Genomic DNA, 21,120 nt, shown 5'->3' with positions numbered 1-21,120 from the left:
AAGTATATATCTTTAGTTTCTGTTCTACTGAATGATGTTGAGGCTTTTAAACGTATTACATCAATAGATGTTAAAAGATGTATTAGTTATGTCAATATGGTGATCTATGATTTGCAAATTAGTGGTGATATTACTCTGGATTTATTTAATTTTTTTACTGTTTCTTGTCCAGTTATTCCTTGTCTCTATGGGCTGCCTAAGATACACAAGTCGGTGACCAACCCCCCCATGAGACCAATTGTATCGGGAGGGGGATGGATCACCGAACCTATATCTATATATTTGCAAACACAATTGCAACTATATTTACCTAAATGCACTTCTGTGCTAAGAGATGCATCTGATTTCCTTTGTAAATTGCGTGTTTGGTTTAATAGTATTGGTGGTTCCTGTCGACAAAGTGAGTATTTGTTTGTAACGCTTGATATAGCATCCCTTTTTACTGTAATACCGCATGATTTTGGTATTGAGTCTATCAGACAATTTTTGATCTCCCAGTCTTCTCTTGTGAATAGATCTGTTGAGAATATTTGTTCTCTTCTAGATGTAGTTTTGAGGAACAATATTTTTCTGTTTGATGAATGCTTATTTGCAACTCACTGGTGTAGCCATGGGTACTTCTGTGGCTAACACTTATGCCAACTTGGTGTTATACCAATGGGAGAAAGCTTATATTTATAATTTGGATAATTCTTTTGTAAGTAATATATATTTTTATCAACGTTTCGTTGATTGTTTTATGGTTTGGAAAGGTTCCCTTTCACAGTTGAATGAATTTGTTCATTATTTAAATGCAACCACCAGTTTCTTGAAATTTAAGATGGATGCCTCTGATAGTGAGATTAATTTCTTGGATGTTAAGATACAACTACGTGAGGGTTCTATCCATACCAGTATTCACAAAAAGGAGATAAACTCTGATAGATACATTAATTATTCCAGCATGCATGCCCACATGTCTTTAAGGGGATTGTTACTTCACAGTTTAATAGAGTTAGTAGATTAAATACTGATGATGCTACATTTAATTTACAGTTGGATGAGATGTCCAAAGAGTTTCTGGATAGTGGTTATGATTCTAAACTAGTTTTAGATTTAAAAAATAAAGTTTTAGTTAATAGGAAGACAATATTGAAGCCGATTTTTCTTGGGGATGATGTTGGTTCTGTTAACCTAGAATGTTCAAAAGTATGCACTAGGTATCTTACTAGTTATAATACCTTGACTTGTTTTGTAAAACAAATAATACAGAGGAATTGGGTTGTACTAATGGCCTCTAGTGAGATTAAAGACATTCTTGGTGACAGGCCTTTTTTCTCATATAGAAATATGAAGTCCTTGAAGAATATGTTATGTTACAAAGATTTTTTCAGGCCTGTAGAGAGGACTTTTGCCACTAAGCCCGGCACGTATGGCTGTTTGAATTGTTCCTGCTGTTCTGATATTGTGGTTGGTTGCAGTGATAAGTTCAAACATCCTATTAGTGGTAAAGTTTATCAGTTTAATTTTTCTACCACTTGTGTTGCATCTAATGTGGTGTACTTAGCTAATTGTGTGAAATGTACTGCATTCTATGTGGGTAAGACCACTAGAAAGCTAAAAGAACGCATCATTGAACACAAATCGGAGATTAGAAGGGCCTTTGACAGTAATGCCTTGTATAAGCACATAGTTGATTCAGGTATTGAACATAGATTCTCCTTTAGAGTTATTGATGTAATACGGCCTCCTGCCACAGGTGGTGATAGTGGTAATTTACTTGAATTAAAAGAGTATGAATGGATTCTTAGGTTGAACTCTGACCATTTTCCAGGTTTAAATAATATTATTACCTTGAAACCTGTTCTTGTTAAATTGCAACATACTAGGTTGCGATAATGTTGTTTTTTCTAATTTTTCTGATTTGTTTTATATACTTGTGGTCACATGATTTTTGGACTGCTGGTCATGTGACTTCAGTGACCTGTATTTAAACCATTTGGTTTTTAGATTTGTTTGTATTAGTATTGAGGAAGGATTTTAACCGTAAATTCACCCCAGGGGTTCCACCTGTGTCCCTCTTGGACAGGGGCAGTAGATGCTGATCATGGAAATAAGGGTAGAACTTGGCTAGGCTTGTAAGGGCTCTTTGGCCATTAGCCTAGTAACTTCCTATGATCTTATGACAGTAACAGTCATCCCTCTGCATAAAAGGGGACCGTCTTCTGACTTGGAAAAGTACAGACCCATAAGTTTGACTAGTCTTATATGTAAGGCCATGGAAACAATAACCATTGACCGGACAAATAATGATATAGGAAACCTCATAGCATTGGATCCAACCCAGTTCGGCGTTGTCAAGGGCAGGTCATGTCTACTGAATTTGGTGTAATTCTTTGAGAAATTTACTAAGACCACAGATGAAGCCAAAACAGTGCATACAGCTTACCTCATCCTGGCCAAGGTATTAGACACAATTCTCCATTCGAGTATTATAAACTCACAAAACTGGGCATAAATCTCTACATCAGCAGATGGATAGCCAGTTGGCTTTTGGACAGGACAAATGGTTAAGGTGGATGAATCCAGATTCAGCAAGATGCCAGTTGCTAGTGGTGTGCCACAGAGTACAGTGCTGGGACCACTCCTGTTCAGAATGTATTTCTTTTTTAAACCAGGCTAATGTGGAAGCCCTCTGAGTAACAAAGTTTGCCATTGGCTTCAAGCTGGGGGCAATCATTGAATCCCTCACTGATTTAGATGTCCTTCATGAGGGTCTAGATCAGACAAATGATTGGTGCTAAAAGCATGGCCTAAAACTAAATGTGAAAAAAATACATTATCATACCCTTTGGGAAGTTAAATACCCCACTAATTACATCATCAGTAACACAATCCTAAGAGTAGACTCTGCAGTGAAAGATCTAGGGTCACATATAGATAGCAGCTTGAACTTTGACAAGGATGTTTCCACAGTGGTGAGGAAGTCCTATGTGACACAGCTTATCAGTAAAGGTATGGCATCCACATCCAAGGAAATTATAATTCCACTGTACTCGGCCCTCATTAGACCAGTAATCAAGTACAGTGTGCCATTTGGCATTCAGAGCTTCCTCACAAAGAAAATGCAGGCTGTAAACAGCGCAAACTATGTGGATAGACTAAAAGCCCTGTCCATTTACTCTGTCTCCTACCAACTATTAAGTGGTGACCTATGCCTACCTACAAGTCACTTACCAATCCAGCCCGTATGGAACTGTTGTACGTTTGCATGTCAAACAGCATGATGGTCACCTGATCTAAAGTTAGTCAGCAATACAAACAGAACATGCTGGTGAGACATATGTGTCTTGGAGATTGCCATCTGTTATAGGTTCATAGATGTTTACTAGGCTAACGACCCCAAGGGCATTTTTAAGCCTTGCCATGCATCCCAAATATCTGACCAGTTCTGATACCCTTGATTGTAAGCATGGGCCTGGGAGATGAACAATTTACAGGTTACCTGTGTCCATTAGAGACATGGGTGCCAAACCAGGGATGAATTTCTGGTTTCCCATCCATTTGTCTTAAGTTGCGCTTGAACTCTGCTTCACATGGATGGGGAGCCTATTCCATAGACAAGGTAGTTTCTGGGATACGTGCCTATCTCTCCAGCAGGTCCTATTTATATCACAGGCAAGGTTTAACTGTTTAGAACGGGTAATTCTGTTGCTGTTTGTTTTGTGGATATGCAGGAGGCCCATCAGAGTGGGGTCTGACAATGCCGTGTGTGCCAGGTATAGATCTCCCCTCAAAAGCCTGTAGGAGACAGAATGTAGGGATAGGGCTTTGAGGCAATCTGCATAGGACATATTACTTACGCCATGTATTCTTTTAGTGAGGAACGTCCGTGGACATCCTAATTGTTGGATTTGCCTGGTTAGGTACATACCAAAGGGGGCATTGTACTCAATGATAGGTCTGATGAATACCGAATACAGTGGAACAATGACTTCCTTGGACTTAGATGCCATGCCTTTGTTTATAAGCTGCACAACATAGAATGATTTCCTCATCACTGTAGACACGTGTGATGATCAAAAGCTAGATTACTATCTATGTGTGTTCCTAAATCCCTGACTACTGGGTCAACTCTAAGGGGTGGGTTGTCAATATGTATACCAGGGATGAATGACTTCCCAAAGGATACTATTTTGCATTTCTTAGCATTTAATTGTAGTCCGTGGCTCTGATACCAGTTGTTTGTCTGTGTCAGCCCTTACTGGAGAACATTTGTGTCAGTGTGAGATTCAGTGACAGCCCCTAATTTGCAGTCATCTGCAAATTTAGTCAGCCAGAGACCACTGACATTGGCCTTGACTTCTGAGAAGTGAATGCCAAAAAGGAGCAGTCCAAGGACTGATCCATGAGGGGCTCCACTTGTGACTGGTCTCATTGTAGAGATGGACTCCCCAATTCTAACTTCCTGTGTCCTGTCTGTGAGCCAGTTTGCTGTCCACTGGGTGACTTTCAGGTTTATACCTAATTTCTTGAGTTTGTCAACAATGCCTGAGTGGGGTTTTGTGTCAAATGCCATGACCAGGTCAAGGTAGGCAGTGTGAACGATTTTGCCCTCATCCATTGCTTTGGTGACCTTCTCAAAGAAGTCCACCAGGTTGAGTAGACATGATTTGCTCTTGACTAAACCAAACTGGGTTGGGTCCAGTGTCTGTAGGTTTACTATATCTCTGTTGATCATCTCCATGATAATTCTCTCCATGGCTTTACATATAAGACTAGTGAGACTTACTGGCCTGTAGTTTTCAGGGTCTGTAGATGGCCCACCTTTGTGTGGAGGGATGACTGTTTCCTTTCTCCATTCATGAGGCACAAAGTCTGTTTGGAGGCTACAGTTAAATAGTAGTTCCAGTGCATCAGGCTTCTTGTTTACATTAAGCAGAGCCCTTCCCTGGCTTTTTTCAAACGCAGTTTGGATCAATGGTTGAGAAACCGCAAATTCACACCTCAGGTAATGCCTATGTCCCTTATGGTCAAGGGGCAGTCTGTAAGATCAATGCACAGACACAAATCCATGCCTCCCTCTTGCCCCTAGGGTCCATATATTGGGTAATATCAGGTTATATTGGCAAGGCTTGTAAGGGCCCTTAAACCATTAGATTAGTAACGTGCTATGAGCCTATAATTCAGTATACTGAAGACAGTGCTAGCTGTTTAGCTGTATGAATACATACATTTCTATATTTTTGTTTATATCACCAAATTAAAGTGATTTACAAACCATTACATGGTGTCAGCTGCAACCGTGGATGATGGAATAAGTAAGGGAAAAACCCACTAAGTGTTTTGTTGGCTTTTAAAGCCATAAACATTTAGCGAGTGGTGTTAGGCAGTGGAACATGTTGTCTTACCTTAAGGAAAATTAAGGACAGAAACAAATTTGTTTTTAATTCTGCCACTGTCATTTGCTGGCCAGTAATGAAAGATTTAACTGCCTAGCACGATATCTGATTTTAACAAGTGATGCAGGGTTGCTTAACAGTTAAGACTGGGTCTCGTGCTGTAGAAGCACTTAATTGGTTTGTCTTTTTTTGCGATAGAATGTAATCACAGCATTCCATGCAATGCATTTCTGTAAATATCTTAGAAATAAAGCACTCAGAAAGGAATTGCTTGGCATCATATGAAAGTTTAAATCTGACTGAATGAAGTGCTGGTGATACTGTGTGTCAAGGTTGTACCCTGTTTCCAGGATATGAACAGCTGTTTTTGAAACTCTAGAGGAAAAATACTAGAGCTTTTGGAATAAGAATATATTAATGTATTGATGTAAAGATTTAAAATATGTTGTTTCCTAATTGTAAAGAAGAATTTTTGCTATATGTAGTGTTTCTACTTTTAAGTAATATTGACTGTTTGCAAGGTATTTGTTTTTATTTGCATTTTGTTTTTAAACTTAATTTAAAGTATTGCTCTGGAATGAATATAATAAGTTTGGTAGTACAGGTGTGACATTCCACATCTGCTACATGTTAATAAGTTGTCACTCACCATAAACGTCATTGCCACCTCTTTCATATAAACGGTTACTTCTCAGTTAGTTCATTGTTTAAGAAATATATAATTTTTTCCATTATATCAAGTATCACTTTGAGTTGCTCAGCAACTTTGTGTATTTTTAGAAGACATAGAGACATAGCAGGATGCTGTGCAGAGATTACCTTGTTGATCTTAGTGTATCCCATACTTAAGAGCATTAATTTTTGTCCCATAATAATCTGTGCATTGTTTTGACATGTCATTTTTGTAAATGTCTCTCCCAGGAACTGTTAATCCTATTCCCCAAAGTCATGCCATGCCTCTTTGCCCTTCCTATCCCTGTACAAAACTCCCATTTTTAATGCAGAGTGGTAACTGTAGCTGCACACCGCTACAGTTACCACCACTGCTACCACACACACACACACACACACACACACGCACACATTTGTATTTCTTTTGTTAGAGGTTTGTACATGATTTTCATATTTAAGCCATTATGGATTCTTATTATATAGTAAATGGATATGGATGCAAATAGGAAGGACTGAAAGAAACACAAGCAGATATCTTACCAGCCAAGTGCTCCAGATCGTGTGGGATGCTCCGCATTTCACATAATCGAGTCATTTTTCCACTGTTCCACATAGAACTAGAACAGCTGTGGCTCCACATTGCAGTTTTTGATTGGCTGTATTTGCGGTATATCAGCCAATCAACATTGCGCTACACGAGCCAATCAAATAGTCTCCGAACACAAAGCTAGCCATTAGGAGGCACAGAATTTGTCCATTTGTATGCCTCTACAGTTCGTGCCATTGCAGTACATTCCAAAAGGGTATCTCAGGGCTCTGAGACTTACCAGCAATCCTACTTGAAAGTTGTTCTTTGATCGTGGGCCAGAGAGGATGAACTGAAGTCACCAGCTGTTGAATCTTAGGATATGCTGCCATGCTGTGATGTGCAGGTAAGATACCACCATTGATTTGAACACAAAAGATCTGTAGTCCCATACTTCAAAAGGGTAATTTGCTTTTGTACACAGTGCAATTGGGATGTTCGTATTGTGGTATACTGTTGCTGAGCTGATTTGCTGCTGGGACATTGCAGCTACCCTTTGCTGCATTCTTGTGATGGTAGTGTGGTTGGTTCGGTTTCATTTTTTTTCCTTTATTTTATTTCTGATCCTGCCTGAATTCTGCACAGCATTTAAGGAGGCTGTGGACTTGTGGTGGAGATGCAGCTGCTTTCCTCATTTAATTCCAGAGGAAAGTGGTTACTCAGTAACTGAGTGAGACTTTTTTAATTTTTATTTATTTATGTTTTGTAACTCGAGTGACAAAATAGTGGAAAATATTAAGAATTTTATCAAATCATTGTTGCCACTAATAGGTTGGTCATGTAGTGTATTTTTCTGTGTACTATAAATTCATTAGTAATAAATGGGATTAAAAAAATAACTTCATGATTTTGGCAGAAAGTCCAATTCAACCAGGCCCCATGAAAATTGTGTGTGTTCGCACAGTGTGAAAATATGGTGTTCCATGTCTATGCATTCTGTACGCTTTAGCATTTAGCATTCTGTAGCATTATGTATGCTGTTCCATGCATTCTGCACAGCATTTAAGGAGGCTGTGGACTTGTGGTGGAGATGCAGCTGCTTTCCTCATTTATTCCTCGTGTTCGCACAGTGTGAAAATATGGTGTTCCACATTTTTACTGTCACACATTGCTAAGGTCTGAGTTCCACACCGGCCTCTTAAGAGGTTCAGACCCATGGTTTCCCAGATGTGAGTGTGGGGATATTGGCCTGAGGTGGTTCTTCTTGCTGTTAATTGATGGGGAAGTGTTTTCTTAAATCTTTACGCCATCTACTGTATGTTGTTTCTGTTATGTATGGGTTATTAACCTACTTCTGAGGTATAACTGTCATTCTAAGTATTTATGGTAACTAGAGACAGCATACTAACACTTTTTAAACTATTCTTAAATCTTCTGTTCTGTTAAGTTTTTCTGTTTAGTTTTTGAGAAACTGTAGTTGATCTCCTTATTGCAGATGTTTTACAGTATTATGCACTGTAACATTTTGTTTACAGTATGGATGAAAATGTATTCATTATTTTATTGTAAAGGTTGATTGTTTTATTTTTAAAGGCTTGAAATCAGTGGTGTAGGAGCAGTGAAAGACACCCCAGAAAAAGAACAGACGAGCAAAGCTGCTTTGCAAGATGTGCCTGCTGTAAAGGAAGTGACCAGCACTAGAGGTCCCATGAATACAGCTGTGCCATTGTTCAGCTTGGAAGATGATGTAAAGAATGATAGCCAAAGAAACTGCACTGGCTTGCAAAGGAAGTCTGCAGGTCACTTCTCAGGTCGAGAGTCCACTATGTCTGGAAGAAGTAAAGAACGGGCTTCACAGCAACAATCGAACTTGTTGAGCAACTATTTCCAGCCCATTAACAAAAAGAGGTACATTTAATTAATTGAATATAATATGGCATTGCATAGCAGTTTGCATGTGAATGATGATTTAGTTGTTGAAGACTGGGTTAGGAGATAAATCACTCTATCATACTGTTCACTCTGTCATACTGTGACTGTAAGACCTTAAACAAAAGTTAAAGTAGCATACAGTAAATAAAAAATGTTTGTGGCCAGTACATAATCAGATTCTGCATTCCCAAATTGTAGTGCATAATTGTACTTTGCAGCATGTACTGTATGCTGTTTACGTGTGCATAAAACTTCCAAGCCTGCACTGTATTTTTCCAAAGAAAGCATTACTGAAATGTGTAGAATTGGTACTGCATTTTCTGAGAGTACTGTGGTTTAGTAAGATTACAGACTTGGTGTTACAAATATACAACAGTTTCGCGATTACTTCTGTCATTAGTATTGTCAGAATTGGATCAAGGGTGAGTATTGGCAGTACACATCAAAGTCCATACTCTGTCATTGGGGTGTTTGGAAAATGACAGAGGATACCTCATAGCACTACTAGAAAGAGAGTTGACAACATGAAATGCAACCGGAACCAGAAGACGAAGGACAGTTGCTAAGGGTGGGGGGATAAGAGGCATAGTGAGACTTTGAAAATAAACTAAAATATTTAAGTAAGAAGTGCTTGAGGTATTAAAGGGGAAATATTTTATTTTTATGTCTTCCTGGTTATTTGTTTTATTTTCATATGGTAAAACCAATAAAATCACCAGCAAGACTTATAGACCACACGTTTATTCATAATTTAAGTGTTTTCATCAAGTAACATTGACTTCATCAGAACAATTAGAAAGGCAGTCATATGATTTAAATACATCACAATTACACAGGAAAGGCTTAATTCACACCAATCAGTGAAACTAGTTTTGAATAAATTATTACCATAAAATATACAATTAAAGCTGAATAAGACAATGTGGCTTCTAAACACTTTTTTAAAAATACTTTTTAAAAAAATATATATCAAACCCTTTCTGCTTTTTCTTTTAAAGCAGGTAGAATAGATATAAAGTCATTCAGTCCAGGACACAGGTTTGCTGCTAAATGGAGTTGCCACATCAATTCCCTCAAGTGTTTTTTTCCAATTGCCCACCCCTAGGGTTTATATCTGTCACGTCCAGGATACCAAACTTAAACCCAGAAAAATTAGCACATATTTTACTATGCCTGAATAGAGCATTAGTATCTTTTAAATTCTTGATATCATATAAATGCTCATATATCCTGGACTTCAGAGCTCTCTCAGTTTTCCCAACATAAAACCCCAGGCAGGAATTACACTTAGCCAAATACACTATTTTACTAGTATGACAATTACCTTTTTTAAAAAACACTGAGTCCTGATTAAAATTGTCAAGTTTTAAACTAACAACTGACAATATAAATTTACACTGTGCACAACCACCACAAGCTTTGGTGAATTCATTTGATTTCAAACCACTGTTATTCATATTACCCTCTAAGGTAAACATTAAATTGTGCCCTACTTTAGTCCAAAAAATAGTTTTTTCACCCACTGCTTGCAGAATACTATGGTCACCCCTGAAAATATTCCAATTCCTGTGGAGAATGTTCCTTATTTCATTATAATGAGAACTATATTGTACTACACAGGCCTGCATAAAGTTATTATTAAAACATTCTACTTTTTCAATATTTTTTGTTTCAGAAGGTCCTTTACCTAACAAGGGCTTATATTTCAAACCCCACTCATTCAGAATATCCTGTAAATTATTCTCAACAAATTCCAAAGGGTACCTTCTCTCCAAAAACATACTCTTAAGGCCATTGAATTCCTGAATGACATCCTCAAAATGAGAAGTCATCCTAGAAATTCTAATAGCCTGTCCCTTAACAATACTTGGTAGAGTGGGTGATGACTTTGGAAATGGAGATAAGAATTACAAAAAGTTTTCGTCCTATATACTTTGGATCTAAAGAAACCTAGGTCCTTAATAATAGTAGTATCCAGGTAGTGGATCTCCTTCTCATTATACTTGTATGTAAATTTTAAATAATGGGTAGTACTGTTGAGATATTCAATAAAAACAGCAATGTTTTCTTTGGTACCCTTCCATAAAATAAAAATATCATCCAGGTACCTGCTGTAGATTAGAATATCCGAATAGAACCTACTTTTAAAAACAAATTCCTTCTCCCACCCTAGTAAAACAATATTTGCATAACCTGGGGCGCAAGCTGCCCCCTTAGCAACTCCCTTTATTTGTTGAAAGTATTGTACTTCAAAAAATATATAATTGTTATCTAGTATCAAGGCCATAATCTCACAAACAAGCTGCACACGCTCTGGTGATAATTTGGAATAGTCAAACAACATTTTTTTCAAAATAATCTAAACCTTCCTCCCTAGGAATACAAGAAAATAAATCTTGTACATCTATCGGCAGGAAAAACAAATCAGAATACCATAAGTCCAGCTTAATCTGCCCCAAGAAATCCCAAGAATCCTTGACAAGATGTGGCATGCCCTCAACCACATACTTAACCATCTGGTCAGCAAAAACAGCCAAATTATGTGTCTTAGTTCCCCCTGCTGCCACAGTAGGCCTAAAAGGGGGGGGGGGGTGACAAAACATCTTTGTGGATCTTGGGGATGCTAAACATACTGGGCACCTTGGGAAAAGTATTTAATAAAAAATAAGTTTCTTGACTAATCCTTTGTTCCAACAAGTATTCTTCCAAAAAAACATCAATTCGCTGATAAGAAATGTTAATCTAGTTTTTGGATACCCGTAAGTAACTTTCTTCCTGAAACAAAATAGCTTGAATAAGGTTTTTGTAGTCTTCACTATCAAAAATCACAACTCCCCCTCCCTTATCTGGGGTCATTATACGAATGCTTTTATCATACTTCAGGGAATTAAGTAATTCCTTCTCTTTGGAATTCAAATTATAAAATAATTTCTTATTGTTAGCCCAAAGTTGGTAAAGATCTTGTATAACCACATTCTCAAAACTAGCCAACAAAGGATGCAAGGGGGGTTGAATACACTATTTTTTCTTAAGGCCGTAGTTCTCTGCCCAACTTTATCTGTATTTTTACCAGAAAACAATAGCCGAAAATTAACTTTCCTTGTATACATGTGAATATCAAGCAGTACTTCTGCTATATTGAGTACTCTAGCAGGGACAAACTTGAACCCTTTAGAAAAAAGTGAAAAATATTCTTCAGAGATGACCCTGTCAGTATAATTATAAATATTAAATCCATTGGAGGTAAAAATAATGTTAGAATGGGAAGTAATTCCATCTAATACCTGCCTCGCCCTTTGTAATAATGACCTCTGCGGGCTGGGTAGTCGGAGTTGTAATATTGGGCTCCTTGTTGTCTGTTCGCTATTCTTTCTGAGCGACTTAGAGTGGGAAAATCTTCCTCTGCATGGAATTCATCATTAAATGGTTGCTCAAAAGGATTCCCATTCTCAGGGACTTCCGAATAAATTTCCCCTTCTTGGTAATTGTACCTACCCAATCCAAATTCCTCACTCTGTCAATAAGAAGTCTGTCTGTAGGGTATACTGTTTTAAATTTGTACTGTTGAACATCTCTATTGAGGTTCCTTTTCTTTTTCTGAAACTGTATGTTACACTTTTTATAAACCCTATCAAGAACCTTAAAATACAACTTCTCATACTGAGGAAATAATAAATCTTCCAAAATATCCCTGTTTAGTATTTCTACCTCTTTTTGTATTTTAACCTTCATTTGTTCTTGAAAAACTAACACCTTATTAAGTAGCTCAGTACTCCGTTTATCAAACAGACTTGTAAAATCTTTTACCATATCAGTGTCATAGTACAGTCCAAAGGGAAATTTAAAAACACATAGTCCCTAAGGAACCACCTTCAGTCTGATACATTCATTAAAATAAAACATTTCCAATTGCAAAGTTTTAAGTTTGTACATTTTTTTCTCAAAACCAAAAATCATGTCTCTTATAGAGGAATAATTCTTATCTTGTTTCCTCTTAATCTCACAGTTACTTTCACCACAGTTATTAAGTTCCAAACTTTTTATTCAAAAAAACTTTGAATGTAGAACTAGCCTCTCCTGAGGCCTTAGGTGAACTGGAGGCACCAGCAAAACAACCAGCTTGTATATTAGAAGCCGTACCATCGGTTTCCAACCTCCCCTTAGAAACAGAATGGCAAACAGTACCTGGCTTGTTGTTCACAGTTTTTGGCGGTAAATCTGGTGCATCGCCTGTATAACCTCCACATCTTTGCCAAAATACACCACTCCATTGGTGGTAGGATGCTCCGGACAAGCGTTGGAACCAGAAAACAGATTTTTATCTGGTAAAGAAACCACACGATGCTCAATGGTAGAAGCAGCTTGCTCTGAATGAACAACGACTTCAGTAATGACATCATTACGTCTCCGACCTTGACGCTTGTTGGTTACATCCACATTAACCAAATGACTGCCAGAAACATTGTCAGGACTATCAGAGCTTCCCTTCACATCAGGGCCAAGCTCTAAGGAGCGACTGTAAGTCGTTTTTGATGAAAAAAGTTCCATAAAATGAGCCAACTCACTTCTGAAATCAGCAACATCTTTTTTGAGTTCTAAAATCTCCACGGACTGCCCAAATCCAACATCCACAGGTAGACCTATGGAATTCAATTAATCCATATGCCCAACGCCACCAAATAAAACCAGAAAACAAAATAGCGGCGAACTGGTGAAAAAACAAAAACTAAAACCAATAAAATCACCAGCAGGACTTATAGACCACAAGTTTATTCATAAGTTAAGCGCTTTCATCAAGTAACATTGACTTCATCAGAACAATTAGAAAGGTAGTCATATGATTTAAATACATCACAATTACACAGGATAGGCTAAATTCACACCAATTAGGGAAACTAGTTTTGAATAAATTATTACCATAAAATATACAATTAAAACTGAATAAGACCATATGGATTCTAAACACTTTTTTAAAAATACTTTTTTAAAAAATATATATCAAACCCTTTCTGCTTTTTCTTTTAAAGCAGGTAGAATAGATATAAAGTCATTCAGTCCAGGACACAGGTTTGCTGCTAAACGGAGTTGCCACATCGGTTCCCTCTTGTTTAAAGTGTTTTTCCAATTGCCACACCTAAGGTTTATATCTATCATGTCCAGGATACCAAACTTAAACCCAGAAAAATTAGCACATATTTTACTATGCCTAATTAGAGCATTAGTATATTTTAAATTCTTGACATCATATAAATGCTCATATATCCTGGACTTGAGAGCCCTCTCAGTTTTCCCAACATAAAACCCTGGGCAGGAATTACACTTAGCCAAATACACTATTTTACTAGTATTACAATTACCTTTTTTAAAAAACACTTTGTCCTGATTAAAATTGTGAAGTTTTAAACTAACAACTGACAATATAAATTTAGACTGTGCACAACAACCACAAGCTTTGGTGAATTCATTTGATTTCAAACCACTGTTATTCATATTACCCCCTAAGGTAAATTTTAAATTGTGCCCTACTTTAGTACAAAAAATAGGTTTTTCAGCCACTCTACCAGAAAAAAGGTATTGTTAAGGCACAGGCTATTAGAATTTCTAGGATGACTTCTCATTTTGAGGATGTCATTCAGGAATTCAGTGGCCTTAAGAGTATGTTTTTGGAGAGAGGATACCCTTTGGAATTTGTTGAGAATATTTTACCGGATATTTTGAGTGAGTGGGGTTTGAAATAAAAGCCCTTGTTAGGTAAAGGACCTTCTGAAACAAAAAATATTGGAAAAGTAGAATGTTTTAATAATAACTTTATGCAGGCCTGTGTTGCACAATATAGTTCTCATTATAATGAAATAAGGAACATTCTTCACAGGAAATGGAATATTTTCAGGGGTGACCATAGTATTCTGCAGGCAGTGAGGGAAAAACCTATTTTTTGCACTAAAGTATGGCACAATTTAAAGTTTACCTTAGAGGGTAATATGAATAACGGTGGTTTGAAATCAAATGAATTCACCAAAGCTTGTGGTTGTTGTGCACAGTGTAAATTTATATTGTCAGTTTAAAACTTGACAATTTTAATCAGGACACAGCGTTTTTTAAAAAAGGTAATTGTCATACTATTCAGTTTTAATTGTATATTTTATGGTAATAATTTATTCAAAACTAGTTTCACGGATTGGTGTGAATTTAGCCTATCCTGTGTAATTGTGATGTATTTAAATCATATGACTGCCTTTCTAATTGTTCTGATGAAGTCAATGTTACTTGATGAAAGCGCTTAACTTATATATAAACTTGTGGTCTATAAGTCCTGCTGGTGATTTTATTGGTTTTAGTTTTTGTTTTTTTCACCAGTTCGCCACTATTTTGTTTTCTTATTTTCATATGGTAACCAGTATAGAATGCTGATTGAGACAGAACATTTTCAGTCTGAACACAGGAAAAGTACAAGATCAAAAGGCAATAACACAAAATGATAAGCACACATTAAACTTTTATGGAGATATAAATATATATCAGCTACATTTTGGAGCAAAAAAATATTTTTTTCAGTTAAATGCAGTGATGAGTATATTGGAGAGTTCAAGACGTATGATCATGATAATATATACAGTGTACAATATGTACAAGAAGAATGAGAAAAAAATATAAAAACTAGGGAGGGGAATTAAAGGATGGGAGAGAATGAGCAAAAGGAATTTTGAAAAAGACAGGAAGAAGATTGGAGAGGAACAGTGATTACAGGATAAGTGAAGAATAATTGTCAGTGATGTGCTGGTAGGCGGACTGGATTAAGAAAGAGAATGAGGAATGGATTGTTCTGAGATTTGTGTTGTACTTTCTGATTGGAAGCATTTGCATTGTGCTTGTTTCTGCAGCTGTTTTTGAGTTGACTTCTGAATTTCTTGAAGACTGAAATTTCTTTCAGGAGGACTGGTTGTCCTATCCATGCCTATGGTTTCATGACCAAGCAACAATGGTTATTGTTGTGCAGTGTATTTAGTGGAGATTTAAGCAGTGGTAGGATGATAATGTGGCTTGTGAAGAAATTGTGTATTTCTTGATGCAGTAGTTTGTATGTTAGTGATGAGAGTAGTAAAGTTTATATTTGTGGTATGAGTAACTATTTTACCTTTGAAAGGACTGAGTGATGGTGGTGTTTGAGGGACCAGAGTAATAAGCCTATATATATTGTTGGAGTTGGCTTTTAAAGAGATTTGATTTTTTTTCTTGGAGATGTTTGCTGTAATCAGGAGACCATATTCAAGTTGGCTGTTAGTATTCCTTTACATAGAGTTATTCTGTCTTTGGGTTAGAGGAAATGTAAAATATTCCTAACCCAGAATAGGAGAGATTTTATCGTTTTGATGTGTATTTGAAGGTTAAGAGATTGATCCAGTCAGATTCCTAAGTAAATGAATTGTAGAGTGGTTTCAGTTAACTTGCTATTGTTGTAAAGTTATTTTCATTGCTTGAGCACATCTGCTTTTGTCCAAGTTCTAAAAGTCATGGCTTTGGATTTTTTTTTAGTATGACATACCAGTATGAGTTAGGTAAGACATTGCTCACTCAAGATTTTTTTTAATAATGGCATGGAAGTTACTGGTTTTGCAGATTGCTGTATCATCTGCTTACATTGATTATTTGTTTTTAGGTAGCCGTCTTTTTAAGGTGGAAAGTCTTTCAGCCAAGTTTTATTTGTAGTTGACCTTGATTCGCTGCCGAGCTGTGAATCATTGTAAAATAGAGACGTGTAAATGCAGCATCGATGAAGGTTTTGTTCTTGTACCTAGGAGTGTAAAGATTGAATGCCTTCATTTTACTTTCTTTGTTTCAAAGTTTCCGAATAAAGTTCTTTACAGAATTTGGTTTACTGACAGTAGATAAGCATATTCTGACTTTGTCCTTGAGCGTGAAATTATAACACTTTAGTGCTTGTAAATAGTGTTCTGTACTTATATTGAAGGAAAAGGATCTGTCATATACTAAAATTAGTAGTTGATATTTCTCAGAGTTTAAAAAATGTGTTATTGTCTTCCTTGTGAATTTTTCCTGGGTGCAATTTAACATAAATTTTCTCTTCCTAGAACTGAGTATTGCATGTGCCAGTCTTTAATTCTTTTAGGGACAATGTAAATTGAATTTTTTGTCATACCAGGCAATTTGGATTATTCAGTGCCATGTCAAGTTGTAAAATGTAGAGGATTATGATCCGGTCTCCAATCATAATCAACTTATGTGTTCAAGATATTGATGCCAAGAAACTCACCTCAGGAGCGAGATCACAGAATGTGGTTTCTTCAACATGCAGCACTTTAAATTATTGATAAAAATACATAGGAGAGTGCTAAACCTTTTGTAATTTGAAGACAGTCCTCTATTATGAACTAACCCAAAAAAAAATTTTTTTCTGTACAGTGAAGTGAATGTAATTGTTTTGTCAGAATTAAAAGTCACTTCTGCTTGCAGCAGTTGAAGGACCGGTGACCTTCCATAGTGCTTTAATTTTCTTTATATATATTTTGGAGGTACAGTTCTCATTAAAGAAAAGCCTGGAATTTTCTCATAGACAGTTTACTGTATGACTCATTTGAAATTGTTGGGGATACCAGTTGTAGAATCATGTTAAAAGGTTGTGGTGGTCATCACATCTGTTGTATCTTCATAGCCAGCATGTGTTCTGTCATGCAGTGTTGTAACTGAACTGCAGCAGCTGTCCAGTGCCAGCAAAATAACAACACTGTTCTGCATTTAGTGTTACAATTCTTCACATGTCCCTCTGATACTGCTCACTGTGGAGATTTACACGGGCATTGACATGGTAACATAAGTCAGCTGCAGTAAGTGGGTGTCAGTACTGAACAGATGTCTAAAAGTTTTGGAATATGACAGTGCATCAGATAGATTTTGATAGCGTGTTGTACCCTATTTTTGAAAGTGTTAATTCACATTCAGTCAGTCCACCGCTTACTTTGACTAGTCTCTTTGTGTGAATCTGTATTATAGAGAGCTTGCAGACTGCTGCGGCCTGAAAAGTTACATGTATCAAGCTGTTTACCTACAAGCAGTTAAAGGTTACAGTGCTTTCCTGATCCCAATACTTCATAATGAAATGTACCATTTGAGTAGCAGTTTGCACAGATGACTAAAGCTCTGACTTGTTAATGAGCTGCTTCCTGTGCCAAGGGTACAGGGTTTGAATCATTCTTCCTTCATTTGCAAATTTTGCATCCGTAAGCAAGTCACTAAATCAGACAGTACTTTGGAGCAATTGGGAATTTGAGCAGGAGTCTGTATTACGTGATTGAATGATCACAGTAGCGAATGCTCTAAAGAGCGAAAATGCAGCACATCAAAGTGCTTTTTGTGGGATTGCGGTACTGTGAAGAATGGAATATTTGCCCTTTCCTCACTGTAGTGCGATCTCGGAGTTGGTATATATATTTTGTGGGGGGGGGTGCAGCCCCCCACAATAATGGTTTCGATGTGGTGCATTTTTGCTCTTTAGAGCATTCGCTATTGTGATCATTCGATCACGTGATATAGACCCTTTGAACTAGGCTCGTCAATGGTCTCCTGGACTGTGTGCCTAGTAACTACTTATGAACAGTCTCTGTTCTACTTTCCACCACATCTGAATGTCCTTTATACATTTCCATACGTCACCACAATGATGCATCTTCAGAAACCATTTGGTTTGGCAGAAATGTAAGAGGGTTGTCATCAAAATATTACCTCTTAAATTTAACATGAACCCCCTTATTTATGTCAGAATAGAACTAGATGAATGTTTAGAGACATAAGGCCCCACGTTGTATTTCCTTTATGTGCAGTTTACATTAAATAAAAGATGATATCTCTCCACAGTTTCAGCTTCTCTGTGAATGCCCTGTACAGTGAGTAACCATTAGGACTACATCTGCTGAAATTCCATCTTGGCATAGTTGTCAAAAAAGGGAAAGAAAGAAAAATCTATTGGTCATGCATCCAGGAAGGTGGTGAAGACCATGCTCCCACTACCTTCTACAGGCACTTGTCACTTAAAGTGCTGTAAGAGCATGCTTAACAACTATGTTCCCCTTTTCTTGTCTGCGTAGTTAGAATGCTAATCCTAAAGTGTAGTGGAAACTTTTGTAGCTCAGTGTCTATAAGCTACTGGAACCTTAAAAATGTTCCTCTGGCTTGAAATTACAAGCCAGAGCTTCACATCAGCACTATTTCTGTTGTCTTGGTAAGTTACATAACGTGAAGAACTGACAAGGATTATTGATTCATTCCAGTCACAATTTGATGAATGTGCAAGAAGCTTGAGTTCAGGACTCACATTAACTCACAGCAGTGTTTTCTTTGATGTATGACTCGATCTGTAATAGGATCACCTGGATGGACTAAGGTGAGGGTTATGGAGGTAAGGCATTTGGCAAGACTGCTTATTCATCAGCCATCCCTGAGATGTCTTCAGGGTTCGTGTTTTCCCCTTTTGTCCCTGTGCTGAAGATTTAGTTCATGCTGACCAGTTGCTGGTGACAAGAGGGAGCAGGAGAGATGCACTCCAACAACCAGGTTTGGAGATTCATCCTAGGGTGCGAGCTCTGCCTTTCCCACTTTCAGGAATCCTGAGGATGAATGACACTTGACAGCTTGCACACTGTGAACCCTTAAGTCTTAGTGGTAAAACTTGGGATTGTGTTGTTGCTCTAGTAACATCTTCTGTTATCATGAAATGCTTTCCAGACCAAGTTGTAGAGATTTCTGCTGGTCTTTTCAGTGACATGTGGTTTACAGGAGCATCCCCAGTGTTAGCTTGTGAGCAAGCAGTATGGAGTGTAGTGGTGTCTGCCCTTGGTGGTACAGCAGCAAATTCTGAGGAAACATGATTTGATACCTGTTTAGTGCCCTCTGGATGTCTGTAATGAAATGACATCTCTGTTGCCACATTTGGCGTGTGCTGCTTTGGAGCCCTCTCTCCTGACTTTTTCTCATTACCCCATGCATCAGGTGGACACAGTGTGCCACCTGCTGGAGCTAAGATTAAGGGAGTGCCTTTCATTTTGAAGACTATCTAAAATTATGCAAACCCTTTACACAGTGGCAATAGGAGATTCTTCTAAATTGTGCTGTGCTGGGAATACAAAAGAAGAAATCATAATCGACAGTCCCTGCAGAGGGCCTTCTCACAGGTCTTCTGATATGGTAAGTGCTGTCTGTTGCATGTAAATTGCCAGGAAGAGGTTTTAAGCTTCTAGTGTTTTCTTCTATGCATGTTGTACCATGACCATCAATTGTCTTACCCCAAGTTATCCGATTGTTCACTCTCTTCATCTTGTCTGGTTGATACACATCACCCTGTATGTGTGGGGTATCTGTTAAGAGGAAGTTAATCTTATTGATGTCTTGTTCTTAGACTTTATAGGTGACAGGAATGAGAACAATCTCTGAATGGCCATCATCCAAGCAGCTATGAAAGGTTCTTTGATGTAATGCCCACCCTGCTTCTCTTCTCTTCTGATGTGATCCTTACCTTGTTTGGTGTTGCCCTTGGTATTGTACTGGCATTTCGAATCTGCATCTGTCGACCATTTAAAATGTTAACTTTAAATGTGGAAGTTAGAATGCCAAAAAGTAAACCAAACCGAAAATTAATGCATCGACAACCATGGTTCAATGTATTCGACATAGCAGGAGGTGCCATTACTCACCTCCTGCTATGCACATTAACGGACCTTTAGACTTTACAGTCAACAGTGCATTAATTCTAATATTTTTCAGGGGGCTATGCCCCTCTATGCCCCCCACAACCCCTACACATTAAATATACCAACTCTGAGATCGCACTTCAGCGAGGAAATGGACTAATTCCCTGTTCCTTACTGAACCGCAATCCTCCTGCACAATGTCAAACCCAAATGTTCAACCTATACTAGCTGTTCGCTGTAGTGTAGTCAGTCAGTTTGGGTTTGACATTCTGTCCACTTGGAAACTGCAAGTCGACCATGCAGTTTCCAAGTTGTGATAGTAAACCATTGCTTTCATCCTGATGGTCAGAAATTCTGGATTCAGTCTTCACAGAATGGGGCTGTCCATATTTAAGAACAGGCTTTAAGTATTCTTAGCCTGTGAAACTATCTGACTCCACTGCAGCTGTCAGAAGCCATCTTTTTTCAGACTGAAGAAAGGAGAGTTTTAATTAGTCATAATCCCACCCCTGATAGCAGATATGCTGTTCATGCCGCCATGAGGGCCCACGGTGCCTTTACTTGTGCATATGATTCCATCTCTGTGCTGCAAGCTACCATTTAGTGGCTTGATAACACCAAGCCACGTCATTAATCGTTGCTATCATTAGCAACTGCGAGCTTCTCCTTGGTTAGTGATGACAGTAGCAGTTTAAAGCTGTTGTCTCTTTCCCCGGGAGGTGTGATCACTTTCTCCAGGAAGGGGAAGTCAGAGATGGTCGCTCTACCATCCTTCTGAAATGCCTTCTGCAGCTCAGGGTCAGTAATCTAACCCAGATCAGCCAGATTGTTATGGGTGAATCACTCTACTGCATGAAGCTGGTGTCTGTTTTAATGTTAATGCTTGTTTATTCCTGTCTGAGTTGTGCAG

The 21,120-nt window shown here is 37.8% G+C and overlaps 1 protein-coding gene across 1 annotated transcript in view; it reads left to right on the top strand.

The window, feature by feature from the left end:
* Nucleotides 1-21,120, top strand: part of NBN (nibrin) — a 1,386,396-nt gene that overhangs the window by 784,354 nt on the left and 580,922 nt on the right. The window contains exon 10 of the mRNA XM_044065389.1: nucleotides 8,173-8,487. Within this exon, the coding sequence (XP_043921324.1) occupies nucleotides 8,173-8,487 (315 nt within the window). The remainder of the gene's footprint in view (nucleotides 1-8,172; nucleotides 8,488-21,120) is intronic.

Source organism: Protopterus annectens, chromosome 3.part0 (genome assembly GCF_019279795.1).
Source record: "Protopterus annectens isolate FY-2018-M chromosome 3.part0, PAN1.0, whole genome shotgun sequence".
NCBI lineage: Eukaryota > Metazoa > Chordata > Ceratodontiformes > Protopteridae > Protopterus > Protopterus annectens.
Note: the sequence above shows the minus strand (reverse complement) of the source record. Positions and strands in the feature narration are given on the sequence as shown.